This window comes from Monodon monoceros, unplaced genomic scaffold, assembly GCF_005190385.1.
Source record: "Monodon monoceros isolate NGI ecotype Baffin Bay Population unplaced genomic scaffold, NGI_Narwhal_1 Super_Scaffold_21, whole genome shotgun sequence".
In the NCBI taxonomy this organism is placed as follows: domain Eukaryota; kingdom Metazoa; phylum Chordata; class Mammalia; order Artiodactyla; family Monodontidae; genus Monodon; species Monodon monoceros.
The window spans coordinates 159,021,530-159,043,900 of NW_021703778.1; the positions used below are offsets into that span (position 1 = coordinate 159,021,530).

At 43.5% G+C, this 22,371-nt stretch overlaps 1 protein-coding gene across 2 annotated transcripts in view; it reads right to left on the bottom strand.

Annotated features, from left to right (window-relative positions):
- The window catches only part of KCNK10 (potassium two pore domain channel subfamily K member 10), a 138,001-nt gene that overhangs the window by 72,273 nt on the left and 43,357 nt on the right, over positions 1-22,371 (bottom strand). Inside the window, exons 1-2 of one of the 2 annotated variants that reach the window (XM_029238544.1) lie at positions 18,041-18,088; positions 1,715-2,049 (exon numbers count right to left, since the gene is read on the bottom strand). In XM_029238544.1, the coding sequence (XP_029094377.1) occupies positions 1,715-1,939 (225 nt within the window). In that variant the 5' untranslated portion in view covers positions 1,940-2,049; positions 18,041-18,088. Of the gene's footprint in view, positions 1-1,714; positions 2,050-18,040; positions 18,089-22,371 lie in introns of those variants that run through there. The other variant, XM_029238543.1, reaches the window with a different exon arrangement.

Genomic DNA, 22,371 nt, shown 5'->3' on the forward strand with positions numbered 1-22,371 from the left:
TGCATTGGCAGGCGGATTCTCAACCACGGTGCCACCAGGGAAGCCCAGATTTTATTTTTTAATAAAAACTGTAGGATATAGGTATGAAACCATATGTATTCCAGGAAAAAAATGTATATTTCTATTAATCTAAGAGTCAAGTCAGATTATAGAAACTAATTTAAAAGACTACAACTACTAGGAAGGGGCCAGATCATAAGCAGCCTCAGAATTCCCCTACCCTATCAGTGTAGCTGGAAATAGATAAATAAATAAGCCAGCCCAGACTTGTGAATCCTACAGAATCCTAATTTGTAGTAGCCATTAGAATTTTTTTTTAGCCATTAGAATTTAATGCTGGTGGGACTTCCCTGGTGGCGCAGTGGTTAAGAATCCGCCTGCCAATGCAGGGAACACAGGTTCAATCCCTGGTCTGGGAAGATCCCACATGCCACAGGGCAACTAAGCCCGGGTGCCACAACTACTGGAGCACACATGCCACAACTACTGAAGCCCGTGCGCCTAGAGCCTGTGCTCCGCCACGAGATAAGCCACCGCAATGAGAAGCCCGTACACCACAACAAAGAGTAGCCCCCCCTCGCTGCAACTAGAGAAAGCCCGTGCATAGCAATAGAGACCCAACGCAGCCAAAAATATAATTAATTAATTTTTAAAAGAAAAGAATTTAATGCTGGTAATCCCAGAGCCAGAAGGAATTGTGAAAGCTGTCTTTTCCATCCCTCTGTCTTCCAAACTTTAGAACCCACAGAAAGATGGGACTCTCCCTTGCCTCCATAAACGTCACCGCCCCCCACCACTACTCCTCGTGGCTCAGGAGGGCATGTAGATTGGAGGCCGCCATCCTGCCTCACCTCCAAGGTGAAGCCCATCTGCTGGGCTCTAAACCACTTCCCTTCCCTCTTCCCAGGACTCGGTCCTCTCCACCTTTCGCTCACTTCTCAAGCCTCCTGTTTCGCTTCCTCCTGTCATGCCACCTTAGATGACTCCCTGTCTCCCACATCCCTTCCCAGCCTCACATCACCCCTGCCAAGATCGCCCCACCCCTTCCTCTGCCTTGTTTCTGTAGGCGGGGGCCCAAAGTTCTCTGCCTCCATTTTTTATGCACATTTTTTCCTTAATATCCAAGGCATGGAAGGGCTTTAGTACAGTGCCTGACACACAGTAAGTGTTCAAAAATAGCAACCTTGATTATCCCTGTTACTGTTATCCTTATTATTTCATCCTCACAAATCCACCAAAGCCTCTTTCAAGTCACTAACACCCTACCCATCCCACAGCTGGTGCCCTTTTCTCTGCTCCATTCTCATCCACCTTCGACAGGTTCATACATCCCTGCTCGTTTAAAATTCTCTCTTTCTTTGGTTTCTGGGCCACCCTCTTACCCCAGCATCTCACACAGATTTAAAAGTTAATCAGCATATATAAGTGGCCTTGAATCTGAAAATCCAAAGCCCTTTGCCGGCTGCTGCCTCTGGCCACCACATGCAAAAGCAGGTGATACAAAACACAGCCTGCTCCTACGTTGTACATGTGACCCCTCTTCCCCCACATTGTCACGGGTCTCCACTCAAGTGTCACCTCCCAGAGAGGACCTCCCTGACCATCAGTAGCATCTCAACCAACGGCAAAGCTCAGTGAGCCAGAAAGACAAAACCAATGTCACACTCTCCCCCCGACCCAAGGTGATTCTACTGTTGACTCACTCCTTGCTCACCTGAATCAATGTCTCCAGCTCCTGTGGGCTCACACAGACATGATCCCGCAGGAATTCTGCCTTCTCCATGGCAATAGTGTTCTTTTGGCTGCTCTCAAAGGGCTGTTCCAATGCCCGGAAGACGAGACCGCCCGTGACGAGGTAGACCACCACGACCACGAAGATGGCAACCACTGTTTTACACTTCATGACGGTCTGCAGGGCCCCCTGGGAGGCACCTTCCATTCTGGCTACCACCGTGGCTCGGGAGGAGATGGAGAGGCGTGGGGCCGTGTAATGCCCGTTAGTGGTGCCCTTGGGCTGGCACACCGGGGGCGCTGCTGCAGGAACGGCCACTGAGAAACGGGGTGGGTGAGAGGGGAAAAGAGAATTTGTTTATAAACACAAAGCCCAAAACTTGTCGGAAACAAAGCACAGATGTCTTTCTCAAGCCAGCTTTCAAATGTGAGGATTAAAAATTGGTTCACCAAGCCTGCAGTGAGGGAATTCAATCAGTTGCTAGGTGTCTGTTGAATTCTAAAACAGTGAGCACCAGGTGTTCTAGTTTTCACACAAAAAAATAATATTAATTGAGTCTGAAATGTTTATATTTCTCTACAAGGGTCCAAATTTGAAATCCATGTCTCTGTTATTTCTCATTTTCTCCCTTAGTTTCCTTGTTAAGTGATGTGTAAGACACACAACAAACCATGATATTTTAAAAAGAGACATATTATGCAATTTGGAGAAGAAAAGGTAGGAGAAGGATACCCAGCAGAATTGTCCAAGTGCTGAGGGCTAGGTAATACCAAGAGTATAGAAGAGATGAGCATCTAGCAAGTTTAAAAGTTCTTTTATCCAGGTCTATGGTCACAAAACAAAAGAAGGGTGAGTTTGCTATAATGAAGAGTCAAAAACCAAACACAGTGACACTCAGATCAAGATAGACAGGCAGGAGGACATGGAATTCACCTCCCCCCACGAACACATCAAAAATACATCTACAGGTTGAGACCTGTGTCCTTGGGAGGGGACTCAGAGGAGAAGGGAGATTTCATGGGTGGAGACACTCCCTGGGACGTGAGTAGTTCAAGTCACATATTGGGTGCCCCAACCCTGGGGTCCTACAAAAAGAAGACGACCCCCTGGAGGGCTGGTGGGACTAACAGGAGGGTTGTGGGAAGCCTGGACTCCACTCAGGAGGAGCGTGCTTGTGCTGGCTTGCTCCTGAAGCAGGGACGAGAGGGCAAATTGAAATCAAGCAGGTGGCTGGCTGGTTTCCCATGACTTCCCCAGTGTATACACCAGCCTGATCCAAGTGAACATTCCAGCCTTGTTTGCCTCCCATCACAGCTCCACACTGGAATAAGCTGCCATGACCAAGGAGAGACCTTAGTCGTGAGACACTGAGGTAGCTCAAACCTGAAGCAACATCTGAGAAGGGCAGAGGCAGCCGTTGCTTCACTTACACAAGTGGCACATCAGAGGCAGTCCAGATCTCTGATGGTGGCTGGACCGCCACGGACTGTACCCCAGCCCTCACGGAGTGCCTGTGCTAGCTCCTCTTGCTCCAGTACTGTTCTACTCTGGAGTGAGGGTGCCAGTGCTGGGAAGGGGAGAGCACATACTTGAAGGGAACTGAGCCGGTTTGGAAGCCCAACTCTCACGGCTTCTGCTCTAGCAACTTGGAACCTGACCCTGCTCCCCCACTGGGTGATCATGGACACTTAGCACAGAAGCTTCAGCTCACACCTGCTCCAGCCCTAGTCTCTCCATCTCCATCCCCACCTCCTACCAAGATAATAGCTGTCAGCACAACCTGAGGAAAGATATGGCTTGCGTTCACATCAAATCCAGCTCTCCCACCAAAGCCACTGGCAGACTCAGACTGTAAAGGAATGCTCCAACATAAGGAGCAATGGGTAACTTTTACCTAATTTCATAGAGACAGAGAAAGATAAGGAAAATGAGAAGACAGAGGAATTTTCTCAATTGAAAGAGCAAGAGAAAACCCCTGAAAAAATAATTAATGAAATCAAAATAAACAAGTTACCAAATGAAGAATTCAAAGCATTAGTAATAAGAATACTAACTGAATTAGGTAAAAGAATAGATGAGAATTTTAACAAGGAACTAAAAAATGTAAAATAAAGAACCAGTCAGAACCAAAGAATACAATAACTGAAATGAAAAACACACTAGAAGGAATTAACAGCAGATGAGGTGACACAGAAGAACATAGAAGGGATCTGGAAGATAGAATAACAGAAATCACCCAATCAGAACAGCAAAAAGAAAAATAAATTTAAAAATTAGAACAGTTTAAGAGATCTCTAGGATAACATCAAGTGTACCAACATTCACATCATAGGGGGCCCAGAAGGAGAGAGAAGGGGGTTGAAGATATATTTTATGAAATTATGACTGAAATCTTCCCAAATCTGAAGAAGGAAACAGATATCCAACTCCAGGAAGAACAGAGAGTCTCAAACAAGATGAACCCAAACAGACCCACACCAAAAGGTAGAGAGAATTCTAAAGGCAGCAAGAGAAAAACAAAGAGTCATATACAAGGTATCCCCCAGAAGGCTATCAGCTGATTTTTCTGCAGAAACTTTGAAAAAGCCAGAAGGGGTATCATGATATATTTAAAGTGCTGAAACGGAAAAACCTGCAACCTAGAACACTCTATCCAGCAAGATTATCAATTAGAATTGAAGGAGAGATAAAGAACTTCCCAGATAAGCAAAAACTAAAAGAGTTCATCAATACTAAACCAGCCCTAAAAGAAATGTTAAAGGGTCTTCTCTAAGTGGAAAAGAAAAGGCTACAAGAAGAAGTATCTATAGGAAAGGAAAAATCCCACTAGTAAAGGAAAATATACAGTAAAGGCTGAGGATAAACTGCTTAAATAAGCTAGTACAAAGATTAAAAGACAAAAAAGTTGTAAAATCAAGTATAACTACAATAATCAGTAAAGGGATAAACATGAAGATGAAAAATATTACATCAAAAATAAAATATGTGGGAGAAATAAAAAATGTAGATCTTTTAGAATGTGTTTGAACTTGAAGAACTACCTGTTTAAAACAAATAGATGGGCTTCCCTGGTGGCGCAGTGGTTGAGAGCCCGCCTGCCGATGCAGGGGACACGGGTTCGTGCCCCGGTCCGGGAAGATCCCACATGCTGCGGAGCGGCTGGGCCTGTGAGCCATGGCCACTGAGCCTGCGTGTCTGGAGCTTGTGCTCCGCAACGGGAGAGGCCACAACAGTGAGAGACCCGCATACCGCAAAAAAACAAACAAACAAACAAAAACAAATAGATACAGGTCAACACATATGAACCCCATGGTAACCACAAGTCAAAACCTACAACAGATACACAAAAACAAGAGAGAAAGGAACAAGCATACCACTAAAGAAAATCATCAAATAAGTGAAGGAACTAAAAGAAGAAGAAAAGAACAAGGAAGAACTATAAATACAACCAGAAAACAAATAACAAAATGACAATAAGTACACACCTATCAATAATTACTTTAAATGTCAATGGACTAACTGTTCCAATCAAGACATAGGGTGGCTGATTGGATAAGAAAACAAGACTTACCTATATGCTTCTTACAAAGAGACTCACTTCAGAACTAAATACACACAAAGACTGAAAGTGAGGGCATGGAAAAAGATATTTCATGCTAATGGCAACGACAAAAAAGCAGAGGTAGCAATACTCACATCAGACAAAATAGACTTTAAAAGTCTGTAACAAAAGACAGAGAAGGGCATTATATATTGATAAAGGGATCAATACAAGAAGAGGATATTACATTCATTAACATATATGCACCCAATACAAGAGTACCTAAATATATAAAGCAAATATTAACAGACATAAAGAGAGAAATTGACAATACAATAACATAGGGGACTTTAACACCTCACTTACATCTATATACAGATCATCTAGATAGGAAATCAACAAGGCAACAGTGGTCTTAAATGACACAATACCAGTTGGGCTTAATAGATATATATATATACAGGACATTCCATCCAAAAACAGCAGAATACACGTTCTTTTAAAGTGCACACAGAATGTTCTCCAGGATAGGTCACATGCCAGGCCACAAAACAAGTCTCAACAAATTTAAGAAGATAGAAATTATATCAAGCATTTTTTCCAACCACAGAAGTATGAAACTAGAAATCAGCTACAGAAAGAAAAATGAGGAAAGCACAAATCCACAGAGACTAAACAACATGCTACTAAAAAACTAATGAGTCAACAAAGAAATCAAAAAGGAAATCAGAAAAAAACCCTGAACAAATGAAAATGAAAACACAACTTTCCAAAATCTATGGGATGCAGCAAAAGCAGTTCTAAGAGGGAAGTTTATAGCAATACAGGCCTCAAGAAACAAGAAAAATCTCAAATAAACAACCTAACCTTCCATCTAAAGAAATTAGAGGGCTTCCCTGGTGGTGTAGTGGTTGAGAGTCTGCCTGCCAATGCAGGGGACGCGGGTTTGTGCCCCGGTCCAGGAAGATCCCACATGCCGCGGAGCGGCTGGGCCCATGGGCCATGGCCGCTGAGCCTGCATGTCCAGAGCCTGTGCTCCGCAATGGGAGAGGCCACAGCAGTGAGAGGCCCGTGTACCGCAAAAAAAAAAAAAAAAAAAAAAAAAGAAATTAGAAAAAGCAGAACAAACAAAGCCCAAAGTCAGCAGAAGGAAGGAAATAATAAAGATCAGAGAGGAAATAAATAAAATAGATACCAAAAAGTAATAGAAAAATCAATGAAACCAAGAGTTGGTTTTTTGAAAAAGTAAACAAAATTGATAAACCTTTAGCTAGGCTCATTAAGAAGAAAAGAGAGAAGACCCAAATAAACAAAGTAAGAAATGAAAGTGGAGAAATAACAACTGATACCACAGCGATACAATAAATCATAAAAGAATACTATAAACAGTCATATGCCAACAAATTGGACAACCTAGAGGAAATGGACACATTTCTAGAAATGTACAGCCTGCCAAGACTGAGTCAGGAAAAAAAGACAACATGAACAGATGTAAGATTGAAATTGTAATAAAAAAAATCTCTCAGCAAACCAAAGTCCAGGATGGGATGGCTTCACAGAGGAATTCTACCGAACATATAAATAAGAGCTAACACCTTTCCTTCTCAAAATATTCCCCTCTAAAATTGTAGAGGATGGAACACTCCCAAATTCATTTTATGAGATCACCATTACCCTGATACCAGATAAAGATACAAAAAAAAAGATTACAGGCCAATATCTCTGATGAATATAGACACAAAAATCCTCAACAAAATATTAGCAAATCAAATCCAACAATACATAAAAAGGACCATACACCATGATCAAGTTGGTTTTATTCCAGGGTCACAGGATGGTTCAACATTTGAAAATCAATCAATGTGATACACCACATTAACAAAAGGAAAGATAAAAATCACATGATAATCTCAATAGAAGCAGAAAAAGCATTTGACAAAATTCAACATCCATTCATGATAAAAACTCTTATTAAAGTGTGTAGAGAGGGAACATATCTCAACATAATAAAGGCCATTTATGACAAACTCACAACCAACATAATACTCAACAGTGAAAAGCTGAAAGCTTTCCCACTAAATTCAGGAAGAAGACAAAGATGCCCACTCTCTCCACTTATATTTAACATAGTATTGGAAGTCCTAGTCACAGAATTCAGACAAGAAAAAGAAACAAAATGTATTCAGATTGGAAGGGAAGAGGTAAAACTATCACTATTTGCAGATGACATGATACTCTATATAGAGGAACCTAAAGTCTCCACACAAAAACTATTAAAACTGATAAATGAATTCAGCAAGGTTGCAAGATACAAGATTAATAAACAGAAATATGTTGTGTTTCTATACACTAATAATGAAATATCAGAAAGAGAAAGGTTTTTTTAAATCCCATTTAAAAATCACATAAAAATACCTAAGAATAAACTTAACCAAGGAGGTGAAAGACCTATACTATGAAAACTATAAAACGCTGATGAAGGAAATTGAAGATGATTCAAAGAAATGGAAAGATATCCCATGCTCTTGGATTGGAAGAATTAATATTGTTTAAATGTCCATACTACCCAAAGCAATCTACAGATTTAATGCAATCCCTATCAAAATACCAGGGACATTTTTCACAGAACTAGAATAATCCTAAATTTTATATGGAACCACAAAAGACCCCAAATTGCCAAAGCAATCTTGAAAAAAAAGAACAAAGCTAGCAGTATCATGCTCCCTGACTTTAGACTATACTACAAAGCTACAATAATCAAAACAGCATGGTACTGGCACAAAAACAGACACATGGATCATTGGAACAGAATAGAGAGCCCAGAAGTAAACCCATACACTTATGGTCAATTAATCTATGACAAGGGAGGCAAGAATATACACTGGAGAAAAGACAGTCTCTTCAATAAATGGTGCTGGGAAAACTGGACATCTTCATGTAAAAGAATGAGATTAGAACATTTCCTCACACTGTATACAAAAATAAACTCAAAATGGATTAAAGACCTAAATGTAAGACCTGAAACCGTAAAACTCTTAGAAGAGAACATAGGCAGAACCCTCTTTGACTTAAACTATAGCAATATTTTTTTGGATCTGCCTCCTAAGGTAAAATAAATAAAAGCAAAAATAAACAAATGGGACCTAATTAAACATAAAAGGTTTTGCACAGCAAAGGAAACCATTGACAAAACAAAAAGACAACCTACTGAATGGGAGAAAAGATTTGCAAATGATATGATCGATAAGGGGTTAATATCCAAAATAGATAAACAGCTCACACAACTCAATATCAAAAACCAAAAAACTCAATTAAAGATGGGCAGAAGACCTGAACAGACATTTTTCCAATGAAGATATACAGATGGCCAACAGGCACATTAAAAAATCCTCAACATCACTAATTATCAGAGAAATACACATCAAAACCACAATGAGATATCATCTCACACCTGTCAAAATGGCAAAATGTCAAAATCAACAAAAAGTCTACAAATAACAAATGTTGGCAAGGATGTGGAGAAAAGGGAACACTAATACACTGTTGGGATTGTAAATTGGTATAGCCACGATGAAAAACAGTATAGAAGTTCCTCAAAAAACCAAAAATAGAATTACCATATGATCCAGCAATTCCATCGTTGGGTATATATCTGAAGAAAATGAAAACACTATTTTGAAAAGATATATGCACCCCAATGTTCATAGCAGCATTATTTACAACAGCCAGGATATGGAAGTGTCCATCAACAGATGAATGGATAAAGAAGATGTGGTGTATACACACAATGGAATATTACTCAGCCATAAAAAAGAATGAAATTTTGCCATTTGCAACAACACAGATGGATTTGGAGGATATTTTGCTTAGTGAAATAAGTCAGACAGAGAAGGACAAATACTCTATATCACTTATATGTGGAATGTAAAAAATAAAACAAACTAGTAAATACAACAAAAGAGAAACAGACTCACAGATATAAAAAACAAACTAGTGGGCACTTCCCTGGTGGCGCAGTGGTTAGGAATCCGCTTGCCAGTGCAGTGGACACGGGTTCCAGCCTTGGTCCGGGAAGATCCCACGTGCCACGGAGCAACTAAGCCCATGCACCACAACTACTGAGCCTGCGCTCTGGAGCCCGCAAACCACAACTACCAAGCCCACGTGCTGCAACTACTGAAGCCCGTGCACCTAGAGCCCATGCTCCGCAACAAGAGATGCCACTACGATGAGCCCGCACACCGCAACGAAGAGTAGCCCCAGCTCACCACAACTAGAGAAAGCCCGCACGCAGCAACAAAGATCCAACACAACCAAAAATAAATAAATTTTAAAGAAAACAAACTAGTGGCAACCAGTGGGGCAAGGGAAGAGAGAAGGGACAAGATAGGGGTACAGGATTAGAGGCACAAACTACTATGTGTAAAATAAATAAGCTACAAGGATATATTGTATAGCACAGGTGATATAGCTAGTATTTTATAATAACTATACATGGAGTATAACCTTTAAAAATTGCAAATCACTATGTTGTACACCTAAAACTTATACAATACTGTAAATCAACTAAACATCAAGAAAAAAATTTTCATTGGCTTAACATAATAAATAAATAAATAAGCAACAAGGATGTATTGAACAGCCCAGGGAAATACAGCCATTTTTTGTAATAACTTTAAATGTAGTATAACCTATAAAAATATTGAATCACTGTTTTACACCTGCTAATATAATATTGTAAATGTACTATACTTCAATTGAAAAAAATCAATCAGTGTAAAGAAAGTTTGGGTTTCTGACAACTACTAAAGGTAAGCAAAAAGAAAGGTGGTGATAATGAGGGAAGGAATCAAAGACTGATGTTATATTCCAGTTAACTTGGTTTCCTGAAAAAAACAGAATAATAAAATAGACCCTAAATGTATTTCTCAATAGAAAATGCAATGAGTTACATGTAATCACTCCTGATCTATTAATGATAGAATTTTTCTTCTATTTTCCTCGAATAATAAGTTATTGGAAAAGAAACTTCCTCTGGTTTGAACACATCGAATTCTCAAAGGTCCCTGCTCTCTGTAAGGGCAATTTCATTATTGGATATAAATATGTTAATTTGGGGACTCTTCGGGAACGGCAGGAAGTTCAGCGCAGTGTCACACACAGAATGGTATCACACATTTCAGAAATCGGCCTGGTGCACAACGAATGGCCATTTTCCTTCGCTTTTGTTCTCCTTTTATAATACTAATGCTTATTATGGCCTCTGTCAAGGTGCAGCTTGGCTGTTGTGTAAATAATGTATATTAGGAGGTGACAAACCTAATTATCTAAGTGAGGCAAACAGTCCCACTCAGTGAGAGTTAAACTGCACTATCTCTGCCTTGGGGAACTCAGGGTAAATAAAAGTGTAGGAATGTCACTCGTCCTCACTCAAACACCAATGACCCTGACAACACCTGGAAGAATCTAGTTTGTAAAGTCTGCCTTTCCTCGTAGAACCTCAAAATCAGATTTTCTCTTTGGAAACCAAAGTTGAATATCAGCTTTTTGTTGTACATTATTCTACCAAATAAGTCAGTAAATGTTACATTTCCTTCTGACCTACATGAACACAGAACTCTCTGGAATCTCTGACTCAAGAATTAGAATTAGCACCCTGGGCATTATGTTCTTGCTAATATTCCCTCAAGGCATTACATTCAGGTTGCAACTTGCCCTTGTTGATACAGAGAAGTCTAGCCTTGCCCAGGCCTGCTTTCTTTCAACTTTGTCCTCATTTCCCATTCTTTCACCCTCCTCGCTGTATCATAATCCCTTGCGCGTCTCACCATCACCATGGCCACCATCACATCCTGCCTGGTCTAATCCAACAGCCTCATAAGTGACCTCCTTGCTTCCACTTTCACCCACCTTCTGACCCGTAAGTCTGGGGGTTAAATACCACTTCTAGAAGCACCTCCTCCCCTTCCGCCTGCTCCCTCTGTGGTCGGCAGAATAACAGCCCCCAAAGACGCCCATATCCTCATCCCTGGGACCTATGAATATGTTACCTTACATGGCAAAAGGAACTTTGCAGATCTGATTAAGTTAAGGACCTTGAGTTGGGGAGATGATCCTGGATTATCTGGGTGGACTCAGTGTCATCACAAATGTCCTTATAAGAGGAATACAGGAGGGTCAGAGAAAGAAACAGATTTAAGGACAGAAGTAGAGGTCCAAGTGATGTGGCCATAAGACAAGGAATGTAGTCAGTCCCTAGAAGCTGGAAAAGACAAGGAACAGACTCTCCCCTAGAGCCTCCAGAAGGATCCAGCCCTGCCTAGACCTTAATTTCAGCCCAGTAAGACAGATTTTTAACTTCTGACTTCCAGAACCATAAGATAATAAATCTGTGTTGTTTTAAGCCACTAAGTTTGTGGCAATTTGTTACAACAGACACAGGAAACTAATACACCCCCCCCACTAAATGAGGTCTCCCTTGGCCCCCACTCTCTGCACTATGATGTTGACAGAACCTGTTTGCTCATCATTCGACTTAGAGCTCCAGGAGAGCAGGCACCGTGTCGACCCCCCTCATCTCTAGTACCCCAGTAACCTGCCCAGTGCCTGACACATAGTGGGAAGCCAATCATTGATGGCTGATGAAAAGAACCTTCTAATGAAAAAGGAAAGGCAGGAAGAAATGTTGGCACCTCCAAACCACGCCTACAGTGGTGGATGGCAGGGTCATATGGAAAACAGCTTGACATTCCAGCAACACTGGACAGGTCCTCTAACACAGCAGTGCTCTGTTCACACCTCCACTCCTTCACGTGTGTTCCCTCTGCCAGGAGTCCCCTCCCCACCCCCATCTGCCTGGGGAACTCCCGGCCTCCTGAGTCTCAACTCCAAGCTGCCTCCTCTGTGAAGCCATCCTGGCCTCTCCAGGCAGACTCGACGTGACCATCTCCCCACAAGACTATGAACTCCTTGGAGTCAGAAGGCTTGACTTTTCATCATTGGAAATCCATTTCTTGGCACAGTGCCTGGCCAAGGGCAAATATTTGTTTTCTGTTGTTGGTGACGATGATGATGACTCCTTCGGACTATAAACAGAAGCCCCATCAGAATCACCACCATCCTCAAGAGGAAGCATTTATTTAGCACCAAATGGGGCTGTGCTGTGGTGGGGATATGGTACGGTCCCTCCCAGCTTCACGGGGTTGACAGTCTACTTAGTGAACATGCTCCACAGCGTCAGGTAAAAAACATTAAGATGAAGCCTCTCTGGGTGACAAATGATGGCCGTGAGCATGGAGATCAGTTTCCTTCACTGACTTTATTTGCATCATGGATGATTCCAGGGCTTCTAGCACCCCTGAGGCTGGGCAGAATTGGGCTTGAGAAAGGTCTTTGCGGGCCAGTTCCTGGTGCCAGTTTGCTAAGAGACTGAGCCTAGGAGCAGAGTTTGAACAGAATCCACCAATCCCTGAGTTCCAAAACACCAGAAACAAAACCCAGAGAGTTCCGATCCCAAACCCACCAGTGTCTGGGTGACCTTGAAACCGCCACTTAGTTTCTGTTTCCTTATATGACAAATGTGAATAACAATGACCACTTTTTTCTTTTTTTTTTTTTTTACCCCCTCATGGTTCTTGGGAAATGCAAGCCGCCCTGACTTACTGATTGAAGTATATTTGTACATATCACGAGTATTGGCAGGGACCTCAGAATGTTACAAAAGGTTTTGTGCATTTGATGAAAAATGGAGTAGGTTGCTTTAGCAAAGATGACTGCACATTTCGATGGCGAGAAAAGGATTTGGATTGTGTCTTTTCCTTAACTTGGATAAGTTTACAAAGGATGCTTTTTTTTTTTAATTTTTAAACATCTTTATTGGAGAATAATTGCTTTACAACGGTGTGTTAGTTTCTGCTTCATAACAAAGTGAATCAGCTATACATATACATATATCCCCATATCTCCTCCCTCTTGCATCTCCCTCCCACCCTCCCTATCACACCCCTCTAGGTGGTCACAAAGCACTGACTGATCTCCCTGTGCTATGCGACTGCTTCCCACTGGCTATCTATTTTACATTTGGTAGTGTATATATGTCCATGCCACTCTCTCACTTCGTCCCAGCTTACCCTTCCCCCTCCCTGTGTCCTCAAGTCCATTCTCTACATCTGCGTCTTTATTCCTGTCCTATTCCTAGGTTCTTCAGAACCTTTTTTTTTTTTGTAAATTCCATATATATGTGTTAGCATACAGTATTTGTTTTTCTCTTTCTGACTTACTTCATTCTGTATGACAGTCTCTGGTCCATCCACCTCACTACAAATAACTCAATTTCATTTCTTTTTATGGCTGAGTAATATTCCATTGTATATATGTGCCACATCTTTATCCATTCATCTGTCGATGGACACTTAGGTCACTTGCATGTCCTGGCTATTGTAAATAGAGCTGCAATGAACATTTTGGTACATGACTCTTTTTGAGTTATGGTTTTCTCAGGGTATATGCCCAGTAGTGGGATTGCTGGGTCGTATGGTAGTTCTATTTTTAGTTTTCTAAGGAACCTCCATACTGTTCTCCATAGTGGCTGTGGCAATTTACATTCCCACCCACAGTGCAGTAGGGTTCCCTTTTCTCCACACCCTCTCCAGCATCTATTGTTTGTAGATTTTTTGATGATGACCATTCTGACTGGTGTGAGGTGATACCTCATTGCAGTTTTGATTTGCATTTCTCTAATGATTAGTGATGTTGAGCATCCTTTCATGTGTTTGCCGGCCATCTGTATATCTTCTTTGGAGAAATGTTTATTTAGGTCTTTGGCCCATTTTTGGATTGGGTTGTTTGTTTTTTTGATATTGAGCTGCATGAGCTGCTTACAAATTTTGGAGATTAATCCTTTGTCAGTTCCTTCATTTGCAAATATTTTCTCCCATTCTGAGGGCTGTCTTTTCATCTTGTTTCTGGTTTCCTTTGCTGTGCAAAAGCTTTGAAGTTTCATTAGGTCCCATTTGTTTATTTTTGTTTTTATTTCCATTTCTCTAGGAGGTGGGTCAAAAAGGATCTTGCTGTGATTTATGTCATAGAGTGTTCTGCCTATGTTTTCCTCTAAGAGTTCTATAGTGTCTGGCCTTACATTTAGGTCTTTAATCCATTTTGAGTTTATTTTTGTGTATGGTGCTAGGGAGTGTTCTAATTTCATTCTTTTACATGTAGCTGTCCAGTTTTCCCAGCACCACTTATTGAAGAGGCGGTCTTTTCTTGCCTCCTTTATCAAAGATAAGGTGACCATATGTGCGTGGGTTTATCTCTGGGCTTTCCATTCTGTTCCACTGATCTATATTTCTGTTTTACAAAGGATGTTTTATTTAATCTATTTCTTCTGCTCAGAAACCACGGTTCCTCTCACTCTAATACTAAGTTGCCTTGTGACCTGGGATCTGCCACTGGAGCTCTCCGTGCCTGGAGCCACCAAAGAAGCAAAATCGGCCAGATGATAGTGACAGTGGTGGTGCAGATAACAGGAGTTCCTGCCACTTATTGCACACTCACTTTGTGCCTGTGACTCTGAGAAGCGCTTGTTTACATTGTCGCATTTGGTCCTCACCATGAGGTATTACCTCCCTTGTGTGAGTCCAGGTCCTCCCAGAAGCAGATGCTAAGAGGGGATTGAATGTGCAGGGCAGAAATGGAGACACAGATGTAGAGAACAAACGTATGGACACCAAGGGGGGAAAGTGGCGGGAGTGAGGGTGGTGGTGGGATGAATTGGGGGATTGGGATTGACATGTATACACTAATATGTATAAAATGGATAACTAATAAGCTGCTGTATAAAAAAATGAAATAAAATTCAAAAATTCAAAAAAATAAAAATAAACGTGTATGGATTTTATTAAGGGAAATGCAGTCAGGTGGCGAGGACAGCCAGCAGACACACTGTGAATCTGACTCCACTGATGAAGAGCGGGAAGGAAGGGAGGGTGTGGGAGTCCTAGACCACCTGCAGCCCAAGAAGGCTCAGCACAGCCATCAAGGAGTTCTTGAGCCAGGGTCAGCCATCTGAGGAGTCCTGTGTCTCCCGGGAGAGGCCTGCTTTAGGGTCCCTGCTGCCCTCGGCCACGGGCTGGAAGCAGCCCACAGGAAGTGTGACCACAGAGGATGCCAGAGCAGCAGCCGGGCTCTTGCTCAGTTATACTCCCTCCAGTTGGAGGCCTGCGTGGCGCATGCCTGCTCACGGCCGCCACACATGCCCACTTCACAGACAAAGAAACTGAGACCCAGAGAGCTTAAAGGACTAAGCCCAGGTCAGGTGGCCAGAAGGTGGTGGAGCCAGGATTAAAATTAGAATAACCTGACCTCAAAGTCAGTTCTCTGGACCGTAGGAACAGAAAACTAGGGAAAAAAGAAACTCCAGGTGGAAAGAGCCCTTTCATCTAAAATGTGTCAATAATGGATGAGGCATATAAAGTAATGGCCTATCGGACTTCACAACGCCAACAGAAAAGGATTTGGCAGCAAAAGTGCTGCCAAGACTTGATGAGAAAGAAAATGTTGGAAGACAATAATTTTCATTTTACAATGCTTCTTCCCAAACAGTAGCCCATTCCATTTTTTCTGTACATGTGGGTGGATATGGGGGCACATGTGGAAATCTTTTTCTTCTTGTTTGAATTTGTTCAATTTTATACTATTCAGGCTTTCCCAAGCCCCGTACACTTTACTGCATCATCTGTTCATACATTCAATCAACAAACACATGAGTTCACCAGGCACCATGCTTGGCCCTGGGGATGTATATATGAATAAGACACATCCCTGCCTTCAGAGGTAGTGGGAGAGTTGACAAAGATCTGATGCAAGATCTAGTTTATCTTCACAAAGCCTTCTGTGGTGGGCCGTGGTCATTATCTATCCCCCTTGGACAGGTAAGGAACTGAGGCCAGGGGAGGTGACACTGACTAGCCTATCACAAGCTAGTAAGCAGTGGCATCCTTGGATCCAGCTTCAGACCCCTAACCCCGAGTACCCGCACTCTTCCACAGCACCTGGAACAAATGGCATTCGGGATGCTGGGTATCAAACGGGATTCGGTGTATCCTGAGAACGTGAAATGCAGCCACCTTGGAGGTACCACTGTCACATAGCGACATGACTCTGCCTGTCAACCCACGCAAAGTACAGCTGTGACTGCAACACGCTGGTGAGAGGCAGTAAGCACTCGCCTCCCCTCACCAACCACCACCAACCCCCCCCGGGTCTGGAATTGTCCCAGGGCCACCTGCATAGGCAGCTCAGAGCTTCCATAGAGCCCCAGGTTAAAGCTGAGCCTGGAATCCCCAAAAGCCTTCCCTGGCTGGACCAGAGGGTGGGTGTTGGGAAGAGGGAAGGAGAGACGAGGAAGAGACCATTCCAGCCCCATCACCCCGCGGTTGTCACAGCAGCTGGTTTCAGCCATGATCTGCCTCTAAGAACAGCCAAGAGAATGTGTGTGCTCCGTCTGATTCCACATACCTTGCAGCCAGACCTTGTTTTTCCTGTTTCCATGTGACAGGTTCACCTTAGACACGATCAAGCTGGTCCCGGTAAGAATGCAATGACCATCACTGTAACAGCCTTTATTTTAAAATCCAATTATTAGAGAAATGCAAACCAAAACTACAATGAGGTATCACCTCACACTGGTCACAATGGCCATCATCAAATAATCTACAAACAATAAATGTTGGAGAGGGTGTGGAGAAAAGGGAACCCTCTTGCACTGTTGGTGGGAATGTAAATTGGTACAGCCACTGTGGAGAAAAGTATGGAGGTTACTTAAAAAACTAAAATTAGAGTTACCATATGATCCAGCAATCCCACTCCTGGGCATATATCCAGAGGAAACCATAATTTGCAAAGATACATGCACTCCAGTGTTCACAGCAGCACTGTTTACAATAGCCAGGACATGGAAGCACCCTAAGTGCCCATCAGCAGAGGAATGGATAAAGAAGATGTGGTACATACATACAATGGAATATTACTCGGCCATAAAAAAGAATGAAAGAATGCCATTTGCAGCAACATGGATGGATCTAGAGATTGTCATACTGAGTGAAGTCAGACACAGGAAGACAAATATCATATGATATAGCTTATATGTGGAATCTAAAAAAAGGTACAGATGAACTAATCTACAAAACAGAAAGAGAGGTACAGATGTAGACAACAAACTTACGGTTACCAGGGCATAAAGAGGGGGGATAAATTGGGAGATTGGGATTGACATATACACACTGCTATATATAAAATAGATTACTAATAAGTTTCTACTGTATAGCACAGGGAACTCTACTCAATACTCTGTAATGACCTGTATGGGGAAAGAAGCTAAAAAAGGAGTTGATATATGTATACGTATACCTGATTCCCTTTGATGTACAGCAGAAACTAACACAACATTGTAAATCAACTATACTCCAATAAAGATTTTTTTAAAAGAAAAAAAGAATGCAATGACACTCAGTCTAGACATACTAAATAACCAAGCCATGTCCCCAAAATGCCACCATAGACGAGGCTCTCCCTTTAGGTTTTATCATTGCCCTCTCCTTCTAGCCCTCCTTAAAAACTTCAGGCTTTGTTTCCAGATGGAAGAGACCAAGGTATCGTGAAATATCTGGGACAGAGAGCCACGACAATGGGAAGCAAGACTGAAAGGGGAGGAAGAAGGAGGTAAGAATGTGCTGCCACCTTGACTCGGCTCTGTCCCCGCCTGCTCTCACCTGAATTGCTGGGACAGCCTCCAGACCTGCCCCTCTTAAATGCACCCTCCACATCCTCCAGGCGGCCTCTCCAAGGCGTGGAGCTGATCACACCCACCTCATCCTCAAGCTCCACTCCAGGCACCACAGAGCTTCAGAAGAACATGCAGGCTCCATGGCTTGCAGCAAGACTCCCTTCCAGGACCTCATGCCTGGCTGTCTCCCCACAAGCAACGTTTGCCCCAGGCAAGCAACACCCAGGCCCCTGCATGCCGAGCCCAGAGGAACAGGTCTTGCTTCCCAATACCTTTCGCCTTCTCACTCTTTATCTGGCCAACTGCTCCTCATACTTCAAAACTCTCTTCATGTGTTACCACCTCCAAGAATTCCTCCCTGACTGCCCACCCCTCAGTACAACCAGATGCCCTTCCCCTTGAGATTTTCCCTACATCTCAATGTGGAGCTTAGCACAGTGCCTACAGCTGGAAGGCTCCTAGGTACAATTTGCTCATTCCTGAATTCATTCATCCATCCATCCACAAATCTGCCTTATGCCAGCATTTATGATATCAAGTTTGCACACGTGCCCAAAGGAAAGTCTGACTGCTGAGTTCACTGAATCTGGTGCTAGTGGTTGTTGTTGTTTTCTCACAGACAGACATCCTGAGTCAAGGTGTCAAAATTCTCAGAAAGCAAATAGTCCAAGGAGAGCTTGTAATCCACTTCACTGTGCTCCAAACGCTCAGTTCTGAGCTTTCTTGTTCTCTTCACAAAGGGCTAGAAGGTTCTCTTTTACTCATGGGTGCAAAATATTTGGGGGGGGGTAAAAAAAATCCGTTGAATGGAATGAATCACCCTTGGTGAATCACCTCTCTGGTAGCAAGCAGGCAGAATTTCCCTCCAGCCTGCCTTCCTGGGGTTCCTCTGACTAGGACCAAACAGCATTAATTTGGGTTTGAGGACCCAAAGGCTGAAGCCCTGGCCCATTAGTGCACCCCCAGCCTGAGAAGAAAACAAAGGTTGCTGGATTCATTTGGGGCTCAAAGGATCACTGACTTCTTTCTTCTTTCAGGACTAGTAAGTAGATGGTTTCTCCTATCTTCCCCAACTCTCTTGTTGTATTTATAAGCCAATGGCATGGCACAAAGTCAGGGGTCTTCACCAGCAGACACGGCCTGGAGAATGAGGCTCTTGGCATGGAGGCCTCAACTCAGGCAGTAGCACAAGGGATGGAGAGGAGGGGGTCAGAGACAAGGGGTGTTAAGGAAGTAAAATCCACGGGTCCTAGTGATTGACAGAAAGTGAGAAGTGTGGAGAGGGCAGGATCCAGGATGACACCCAAGCACCTGGTTGGAAGAGCGTGGTGTTCTCCAGGACAGAAAAGGCAGGAGGCCTGGGTTTACAGCTTCTGTGGCACATCCAGGTGGCCATATCCAGCAGACATTAGACTTAAGGGACTGGAACTCAGGGACAAAATCTAGCTGGAAGCCTAGGTTTGAGAGTGATGAGAATATAGGTGATATTGAAGCCACAGGACTGGATGAAATGGTCCAGAAGGAGATGCAGAATGAGAAGAGAGTAAAAGATGGTGCTCAAGGGAGGAACATGTAAGAGACAACAGAGAAAGAACTAGAAAGAATGAGAGAGCAAAGGGGGAGCACCAGGGTGTGGCTTCCTAGACATCAAAGGTGGTCAATCTTTTTTTTTCCTTTTTGTTTTTAATTAATTAATTATATTTTTGGCTGTGTTGTGTCTTCGTTGCTGCATGCAGGCTTTCTCTAGTTGCAGCGAGCAGGGGTTGCTCTTCGTTGCGGTGCGTGGGCTTCTCATTGCGGTGGCTTTTCTTTGTTGCGGAGCATGGGCTCTAGGCCTGCGGGCTTCAGTAGTTGTGGCTCGCGGGCTCTAGAGCGCAGGCTCAGTAGTTGTGGCACATGGGCTTAGTTGCTCCGCAGCATGTGGAATCTTCCCAGACCAGGGCTCGAACCCTTGTCCTCTGCATTGGCAGGTGGATTCTTAACCACTGCGCCACCACGGAAGTCCCCAAGGTGGTCAATCTTATTCCACTCCACCCCCAGCATCATTCCCAAGGCCTGGTCTGCTAGAGGTCTCAGGGTGTGTTTGATGAACTGATTACTGTCTCGTAGGATTATCCTACTGCTCATTAATGGCCTTCTCATAGACCATTTTCTCTCCCTGGCTTCCAGGAAACTCTCTTCAACAGACCTCTGTTCCAGAATTCCTGAGCATTATAGGTTACTCCTGCTAGCAAGCGAGATACCTTTATTGCTGCAGTGAAATGAACTCTCACTTACGCACACGAGCACAAAGAGCCTAGAGCCGGAGGTATTTCTTGTATGTGCTGAGCTGGTCAGAACAGCCCAGGCACTTCCCACAGGTCCGCTCATCTTTCGGGATCCAGGGCTGCCTACCTTCTGGTTCTGCCAACAGACCCCAGACTCTGCCATGTTGGCGAGATGGACTCATTTGTCGTTTTTGACTCCACGGTCAAGGCTGAAAGGTGCACAGCCACAAGGCTGAAAGGTGCACAGCCACAGCTGGGGTTCCTTTGTTCCAAAATGCTTCATGAATAATATATTTTGTCTCCTGCTCTAAGTTTTTCCTCCACAATTTAAATTAGCTAGAGCACTTTTAAAAGGAAAGGTTTTTTTCCCTTCCCTTTGGGATTAAAAATAATATAAACAGCTGCAGTTCTCAAAACACCTCCTTTACCCTGGGGCCAAGCGTTTGAAATCCTATTGTCAGGACCCATTCCTTCAAGCTAGGTTTGCCTTTCCCAAGTGTCACATCAAAAGCAGTTAGTTACCTTTCCTGCAGCTCTCTGCAGGGGACCCCTCCCAACCAGGCTGGAGCCAAGAGATCCTTCTAAAATTCCAATCTAGCTGCTTCTTAAACCCCCGCAGTTACAATGCCACAACTCTTTACATGGCCTCAGGGTCCGTGTTACTTCGCCAGCCCTACCTCGCCCTCCACAGGCATTCCTCCAGCCTCAGTAAAGTCCCTTCGGTATCAGTGGTCACAAACACATAGATCCTGAGTAGTTATATTCATTTAACCAATTATTTTTACAGATCCACAGCAGAAAGGAAAACCAAAAAAACAGTGTTAATCCATTAGGGAGAAAGATTCTGTGACTTAAGTCCATAACCCATGCTACTGCCTAATTCTCTAACCTCAGGAAATCTGTTCATTGCATCCCACCCTACGATGGTGACACAGGTGGGTACAGGTACCTGGATAAATTCCGTGTCTATCAGAGCGTAAAATACAATGAAGTGATGAGTGTGCTAATGTTTTACAATAACGAAAAAGGAGTATTTAGAAACTTGATGTGTCATTCGTTCACTTATTCAGCCAATACATGCCAAATCTGTGCCAGGAATAGTACTAAACTCTACACTCAGAGTTCGGGCTGCCAAGCCACCATCCACCAGGAAGCTGAAAAGGATCAATTCTTTTAAGAAGTGCAAGGCCAGTGAGGCCTCCATGTAGCTTTGATCTGTCTTCTACTCTCTGCTTCCTCTGCTCTGATCCAACCTGCCCTTCCTCTCCCATTCCAAACCTTTCCAAAGATACCGCAGGACCCCCTGCTGCAGAACTGAAGACCTCCCCTACTTCCTCCGCATTCTTCCCTGACACTTGGGCTTCCCCTGAGGATACTGCCCTCTAAGGGTGGCATTCAGGTAGAGGTTGCTCAATCTCCCTCACCCACAGCATCAGGACCAGGCTGTCCTAGAAAACCAATACTCCACACTCTGTCAAAGACCCTGTTCCTTTGAGACCCAAGCCCTCTGGCTCCTCTACTTCCTACTCTGCTTTATGGCTGTCAGTGGTAGACCTGACTTCTCCCCAGCGCCTTCCACCATCCAGGTCCTGCTTTCCTCCTGAATGACTTTAATGTCCCACAGAGAACCCACCCAGTACCCGCGCCTCCCATTTCCCTGATTTCAGCACCATTACCATCTCCATTCCACTTCAACCACTGACTCAGGTCAGGTTCCCCAGAAGCAGATCCCGAGATGAAGATTGGTTTGTAAGCAAGTTATTTAAGCAGTGCTTTCAGAAGAGCCCACAAGGAAGCGAAGAAGCAGGAAAACGAAGGGCAAGAAACCAAGCAAAGGTGCAATTCCAGGTGAGGCCCCTGGTCTCTGCCTGAGCCCGTGGGGGCTCTGCAGCATAAATTACATCCCTGCGTTTGTCTCACCCTAAAGCAAGGGAGCTAGGCTTTCACTCCTGTGACCTGTCACTGGCTACGGAAAAGCCCTAGGGGAGACAAACGCCCTGAAACACTGCTGAAAAGAGGCACCAGTAAACCCAGGGAAGTCCTCTGAAAA